Source organism: Mercenaria mercenaria, chromosome 18 (assembly GCF_021730395.1).
Source record: "Mercenaria mercenaria strain notata chromosome 18, MADL_Memer_1, whole genome shotgun sequence".
NCBI lineage: Eukaryota > Metazoa > Mollusca > Bivalvia > Venerida > Veneridae > Mercenaria > Mercenaria mercenaria.
The window spans coordinates 42,623,581-42,631,895 of NC_069378.1; the positions used below are offsets into that span (position 1 = coordinate 42,623,581).

Sequence of the window (8,315 nt, forward strand, 5' to 3'; positions counted from 1 at the left end):
ATTGCGTAAATATTTTGCTAAATTTTATTATCGTAATTCTGATTTAGTTTTAAAATTAAATAGTAATTTAAAGACACTTCTGCGAGAAGGTATTTCTAAACCCGTTTTTTATGGGGATGTGGTTTACAAACTTCGTAAGATCCTGGGTCACGGTAATTTTCCAAATGTATTTGGAAAGATTATCAAACGTTTTATTAAAAGAGGTTACGACCCAACTATTTTGAGACATACCGCATGTTTAGTGTTCAACCCGTTTACAGTTGGACACTACGCTTCCCTCTTTGATTGCGTCTGACGGAAGAGGGGGAGGACTCTATGATAAGCAGTTTTTAAATCCTACCAGGACTGAACTGTTTTGATATTTTGTCTTCTGGCCTGTTTCGTCGGGCCCTTAAGGGTGTTTCTCTTGTTGCTCTGTCTTCTGAAAAGGCATTGAGTACATACGTTTTTGGTTCTTAAGGTTTGTTTTTTATATATTTATACACCAGCATTTTTGTGTTTTACACGCCATGCCTTTTTGTTTCCATTATGTGTGTAAGAGATTCACCTGGTGGGGATTACTTTTATTTACACTGTCCCATGTCTTTGGAACATGGTGGGGGTAAGAGTGAGGTTAGGTGCACCATAAACCGGTTTAAGCTCCCCAGTGGTGCTTTTGCCACTGACCGTTCCAAGGCGGTGCCCCACTGTGTTCCTTTGTTTGTTCGTTTCGTCTTATGTGTTGGCTTTGTGTGCGTGTGTGTTGTTCGTTTTGTCCTTATGTGTTGGCTTTGGGTGTGTGTGTGTGTGTGTGTATGTGTGTGTGTGGTGCACGCGTCTGCGTGCTGGGGGTTTCGTTTTGAGGAGGCTACGTTTTTGGTGCGTGGCATTCCCTGTTTGATATTTTTCTTTGTTTTTTTTTTTATATAGCCTCGGCTTGCATAAAATTATAAATACCGCTTTCCTAGACCTGATAAGTAAAAGCTCATATCAATATACCGTGTTTAGAAAACTATCCTAAGGACAATGAAATTGCTTACAATGTGTATGTTGTAGGGGGTACAAACAAGCAAATATTGCAGAGCAATACAAGGCTTCCTACTGGTTAGGAACATTGCAAACAAAATTGATGTACATTTGTGTTTTATAAAGAGCAATAACCAGAAACAAAGGAACTAAAATTTAAGAAGAAGTAAAGATAGCCTACGTTGCCAAATTAAACCTCCGTTGATGAATAAACACTCGGCTTTTACTCTTGAATTTGATAACGATTTTGCATATCTTGACAGTCAACGTTAATATATGTTGCTTTTTTTTTGTTTTTACATTTTTATTCATTTAAGTATACACAGATTGCACATGTTATACATTTTAAACACTTACAGATATTGTATATTAACAATGTATGTTAGAAAAATGAAAATATAAACATACTGTATAACAATACTTTGATATAACCTTGATATAACCAATATTAATATAGTGTGTCATCCGATATACTTAAAGATTTTTTTATGAATAGGGGATAGAAAATTTGGAAAAATTACCCAAACATTTGTGAGCAAGAATGTTTAGAGAGAACATGTTTTTCGATATTATATTCTGCGCTTCTGCATATACATATACATTTGTATATAAATATAAGAGTTTAAGTTATAAAATCATTCCATTTTGTGTTAAATATATCTATTTTGTCTTTCAAAGTTGCTATTATTCGTTCAATGCCAATACCCCGTGTTAGATAAAGTTTGAAAGATTCAATTTCGGGTATATTTTTGTTATACTTGCATTTACTTATAAAATATTTGGCCAATATCAAAATGAAGTTAGGCCACACCAAATTGATAAGTTGTTCATCGGATTTTTTTCTGAAAAATTTGAGGCGGCGAGCGAAAAAATAATTTAAATATTTTTTTTGGGTTTTAGAGAAAATCAGGAGCGAGCGAAGAGCGAAGAAATATATTTGTCTTCATTTAGCTCTCGACTGACTAATAAAACCCTTAAAATAGAATGTATAGCCCTTTTAAATTAAAAAGTAAGTCCCCAGGGATTGAGAAAATCTGACCTGCAGACGCACAACAAAGCGAACTCGTAAAAAAAGGTAATAACATTGTCATACAGTACACTGTAATCAAATAATGCATGCTTTTGAAAATGCTGTTAGAAAATATGTAATAAACAACAATGCATAACCTTACACCATACTTATCACATACATATGTAACTTGATTATTTACTGCTATGAAAATATAGCATTCTTAGCTGACTTTACAAAGTTTTTGATACATCAAATATCTATGCGAGTGTTACTAGATCTATTAAAGCTTCTGATTTGAAACTTAGAACAGTTATTTACTACACCAGGAGAAACAATACTCTTAAGTCTGACTCTAGACAGAGTTATGCCCCTTTTTAACATAGAATATTTTTAATTAAGTTTTATATAATGACCAATAGCTCTGTACTTTAATAGCTTCTGACTATTATGACCCTTTTACTGGCAATGCTCTGATTCAAAAAAGTCGAGCATGATGTCTTATGTACAGCTCTTTTTCTAACTTTAAACTTTCATGACATATTAAATTTGTTGAAAACAACTCGTAATGTAAATTCCTTACCCCACAAATTTCGTATGCAAATGCTGATCATTTGGACAGGAAAAAACAGAAAACAGATAAGTGACATGCATCAATAAGTATTTACCCTTACCAAAATAATGTAGATTGATGTTATCAAATAAATTTATATGTTTTTCCTCATCCAGTTTTCAATGAAATAAATCGATTTTGTAGCATGTAATTTGGTAAACATTTGAAGAAAATGGCGTAACTGCATAAAGGGGAAATAACTTTAATGCAACTAAATATAAGTGTTATGATTTATTATAGACGATGTGTGCGTAGTATGTATTTATTTTGATTAAAATCCATTTGAGAACAATCTGGGACTGGAATTATAAGCATTTATACACTTTTACGTCCGTAAAAAGTAGCGCACCAAAAAATTTTGGATTGACTTTTTTCAATGAGGCGAGCGCAAGCCAAAAACAAAAAAAAATATTTTTTTTGTGTTTCTGAAAATATACCAGCGGCAAATCCGATGAACAACTTTTTAATTTGGTGAGGCCTTAACAATATTTCTTTTTAAAGTATCCGTTTCTTCTTCTAACCCTATGGACAATGTTCTATAACTAAGAATATCTAACTGAATATTTTTAGTTCTGAGAAGTCTTTGTAGATTAACCCAGAATTGTTGTATTATTTGACATTCCCAAAAAAGGTGCCTCTGTGTTTCTGGGACCATTGAACAGAAATCACACTAACTAGAATTTGTGAGTTTGCATTTGTACAGATAATTGTTATTTGGTAATATTCTCATTAGATATTTATATTGATATTCTCTTAACTTTGAATTGATAGTACACTTCGTTGGTATTGTAAAAACATGTTTCCATCTAAGTTGTTCTCCTAATAATTCTGAATCCTATTTCTTTAGATTTTTGTTGATACTGTGTATTTGTTTAATTTGTAATTCATACAACATTTTATTCATTTTTATAGTTTGATTAATTGTATCTATTAAATATCCAGTTCCAAGTGTTAAGTTGATTTGCTCTTCGGCTAAGTGTTTTTCCCATTTTTTGTCAATTGCTCTGCTCAATGTCAAATAGTTAAGAAATTCACCATTTTCAATACCATATATATATTGCATTTTGTTCAAATGTTAAAGGAGAGTTTAGTTCGGAAGTCAAAAATATGTTCCATGTATAAAATGCCTCTTTCCATCCAAGGTTTGTAAAGAAACAAGTTTCCATTTGTCTGTTTTATATTTGAGTTATTCCATATTATATCTTTCGAGTAGTTTTGTATACATGGTTTATAATTAATTGTGCACCAGGATATTACTATCTCCTTAAGAAAGGTGAACTTGAAATTTAATTTAGCTGCATCTGCTTTGCAAGTGTTATATTTAAATATATGTTCTCCATATTTTTCTAGGTCTTTGTTATAAATTTTATTCCATTTTGCATCACTTTTATAAGTGATTCTTTTTACCCAACGTTAATATATGTTTATAAAGGAGCTTACTTCTTTTACTCGTGATTTTATAACGATATTTTACTTTTTAAGAAAAAATAGGGACATAATATCAGATAAATTATAAAGGTAACAAACAACATCTGTATTTCGATATACAATCCCCCACATTATGTATGAACATTAATCAGGTTGAAAAGACCTATGTTTTTTATCAAGTTCTAGTAAATTATTGTGAAATTGAGTGCTAAAGTAATAAATTCCTATAAATATAGTCATATTTGGTTAATCAAAGGGTCCCTATTAAATTTGTTTATAAAATTTTGACCCGACAATCAGTTATAATCAAAGAGACCTACTTATATAAATATACTTAGCACAGTAATGTAGGAGAAAAGTGACTGCGGTACGGCTGTTATCATGAGTCGCAAATAGCCTAAAATAGAACATGGAAAAACCTTAATCTCAGGAAATCTAAAAATAGATTATGCCTGGAGAAAAATTCACGATTTATTTCGATGTTTATTACACCATGAAAATATGGAATATAGTTTAGGTTAGTATGCATTTATAAATTATTACCAAAACTCTAATTGCAAGATTTTAAGTGCGATAGTTTGTGCACATCGTGTTCGCACTACATTTACCTGAAATAGACTATCCCACAATCTAAACATAAATGTGTTTCCATGCATATACAAAAGTGAATGAACAAGGAGTGACCAGCCTAATAAAGAAACACGTAGTAAGTTTGAATATGTAATTAGCGACGACTTTATAAACGTCTGTTTTTACTTTTCAATATGTTTTCTTTAAAAGAGAACACGATTATAAGATGGTTGAAATAATGGTTTTTGTTGAAACAGGTGAGTTTAACAATCTGAAAACAAATCCACGGTGAAACTGATATACATGACAGAACTGTTTGAATTGGCACGGCATGATTTTATGTTGTAAGTCTCAACAGTTGGCTGATCTTTGTGACTTTCGATTGTGGTAATAATAGTTTGGCAAACGAGTTCGCCAGCCTCAAAATCAAAACTAAATATTCACACATTTTTAAATGACGAATGAAAACATTTCTTAATATATATTCTTCTCTCATGATATTTATGCTAATGTAAGATGTGTGCGTTATCATGCTTTAACTAAAAAAATGAGAACAACGTATCACCAATGTTCTAGCAGAAACCATGATCATCGGATAGGAATTGTTCTACTCAGAAACCGAGAGCTCACTCTTATATGCGCCGCCAAGAAATAAGAAAGTTATCAAAGGTTTTAATTTTACTTAAGTCTGTAGACGAAATGCGTTATACAAGGGAAGTATTCCATATCAACTCCTTGTATTAAGGAATCGAAAGAGTTGTCCCGTCTAATACGAAAAATATATAGATATGTTGGACTTAAGTCCAATACAAGAAAAATATGGCAATTCTGAACTGTAAGTTTGGACATTGCTATATATATATCTCAAAAAAAAACGAGAATACATTTTAAATCACACACTATAATACTGGTCACGTGGCAGAAAGAAAAGCTTTCAGTTGGTTAAATATATATAAAAGATGAAAGAAGTCAATAAGCTGTCAATATACGAAAGGTGTTGATCAATATATTTGAATTTTATGGATCATAGGACGTCTTATACCGAAGGGTCAATCGGGTGAGACAAAATGTACAGTAATATTTCAAAGTTGTAGGCCAACAGAGCTTGTATTCCTTGCGTAATTTGTTTTCTATAGAGATCTATTTGATAACAATAAACAAGTATGAACACAAAGCATTGAAAAAGCTGCTGACTGTGGTCTTATTCGTTTCGTGATGGTTAAGCAAAAGGGAATACACTTAAAATACGTGAGGAAGAATATAATTAAAATAGAAAAACTGAATTTACATTTTCCTAACAGTTAATATGTGTTGTTTTTCTTTGTTCTTTGACTGCTTAATGATCAATACAACATTGAGCTTATTATGTCATTGAAACATTGGAAATTTTCAACTCAGTGAAAATATGCAACCATCTAGTTATGTAATATGAATAATTAACAGAACAGCCTTATCTACTACAAAGAATTTTTATTTCTGATAATGATTGTTCTTCTCAGTGAATTGTCTTAATGCATAATAATATTAACATGAAAAAAGACAAATTTATTTAACTCAGTACAAAACACTAACCAAACTGATTGCTAATTGCATATGAACCTGGACCCTCTGTTTTCTGAACAATGGAATACTCATTGGAGGAAGTATGCTTTTGGTATGGTAATATTAATATACACACACCAAGATCGCTTGAATTAATTCATTGTTGCGCCATAATTACTATGAACAAATGCTGATTAAACATTTAATTTGTTTCCACTCTCTCTTATAAACTTCAAATTTATTATTTAATGAAAGGCATAAAACTGCGTTTTGGAAAGCGTTTTTTTCTGGTTTGCAGTAACAGATCGGTCTTTTCTTCTAATATATGATAATTAATTCTAGCTGAATGTATTGCCGTACACGCCTTATAATTATAAATATGACAGCGTCGTAAATCAAAGGTTCATATAAAGCTAATGCAATTGCGTAAACATTTTAGTTGGATTTACGTTCTAAACCATTACAGAAGATGATGCAGTTGATCAAATTAAACGTTTGTATTCTATTTCTATTGGTTTCAAGTGTTTCCAGCAAGCCAACGGAAGGGTGGAGGGAAATAAGTGTACTTGCAAAGTCGGCAATATGGGCTGCGTCCAGGACAGCGGACCATCTTGGTGTTAAATACAAAAGCATGTTGAAAGCATACGAAAATATAAATGTAAGTAATAACAGAAAATATATATATAAGAAAGAATTTAGGTAATAAGAAAAAGTAACTAATAATATAAAAATAAAAGAAGGGATTTAAATGATAAATTGGTTGTCTACCACGTGAAATGCTTGCTCTAAAAATCCTAATACATGCATTAAGCATAGAGGATATTTGTTTGATTCGGTTTAAAATAGAAATATCTTTCACGAGTGAACTCCAGATGCAATATTTTCCACGAAAGCCATAGCCACAAGTGAAAATGTTAGATACGGTGTTCATGAGTGAAAGATATTTTTATCTTATATAGGGAACAAACAATTTTTTTACATCATATTTTGACTATTGCCAATTTTATAGTTTCTTACCAGTAAAAATATGTATTTGATATTCACTGTGAAAATGCCAGATATATTTCACTTTAAATTTTCGATAATTTAATGGAAAAAATATAATAATGCGACATATTTGTTTGTTTTGATTTTATTCCTTTCTATCGTGTCACAGTGTGTATTTCACATTTTCAGGAACTGCTAAATACCATATCATTTTGTTAAATTAGATTTTTCTAATGCTAAAACAGTATAATGTATATGTAATTGTCTCTGTCAATTCTAAACATCGTTGTTTAGAATGCATAGCTTGTTTAAAAGGATGATTCGTAAAATACAGAAAACCATTTAATTTTGTATCTTTCGCCCTGTCATATTCATAAATGATTATCCTTGAGGAAGGATTCCTGCTTATTACGCATATCTTAATTTCATGCATTTTAATACTTTTGATGTTCATATTACAGACAGACATAGACACAACCTTCTATTGGGTATTCTTTATAGCAGAATGTGTAGAAGGGAAGGTAAATATACATACTTCTAATTAGTATTTCAGTTTACAAAATATTCTATTTTATTACAGTCTTTACTGAGAATAAAGAAACCATTTTAATATCATCGTAAAACTTAAGGTAATACATCAGTTCGATAAGTTTTCTACCGGCAATTATGGCACGGTAGACTTTAGAAGCTTATCTCAGGGATGCTCGTCACTATTTCACTATATATTTGTTCGTTTTGTTTTCAGCTTCAAGAATGTCAGGGTAAATATCTGTCGTCACGTGAAGGTGAAAAGATTATCAATGCAAGTTGTGGCCCTCTTGCATAGGGAGGATATGCTAAACATATGTACATTTTTATGTCAACACGACAGGGAAATTAACTGATGACAATAAAATTGAAAAAGGAATTTTAAAACATATTTCTGAAATCATAGTTGAAAAGCAACATTTGTAAACTGATTAATCATAATAAATTTTCAGAATTGTAACGTTTACGAATTTACTTGTAGCTAGTCTGAAACTAATTTCATATCAAAGTTCTGAACAGAAGAAGATTTGTCATAAATGGCATAGGCAAGTTCACATAATTTTACACTATGCTGATAATGCATTTTTATTATGAAATAATACATTTCTAAGGCATACATGTATGCACATTTGG

At 31.2% G+C, this 8,315-nt stretch overlaps 1 protein-coding gene across 1 annotated transcript; it reads left to right on the forward strand.

The window, feature by feature from the left end:
- Nucleotides 1–6,590: 6,590 nt before the first annotated feature.
- Nucleotides 6,591–8,315, forward strand: LOC123538636 (uncharacterized). Its single transcript, XM_045322866.2, has 3 exons — nt 6,591–6,825; nt 7,616–7,675; nt 7,900–8,315. The coding sequence occupies exons 1-3, from the start codon at nt 6,637–6,639 to the stop codon at nt 7,978–7,980; spliced, it is 330 nt and encodes a 109-aa protein (XP_045178801.2). The 5' UTR covers nt 6,591–6,636; the 3' UTR covers nt 7,981–8,315.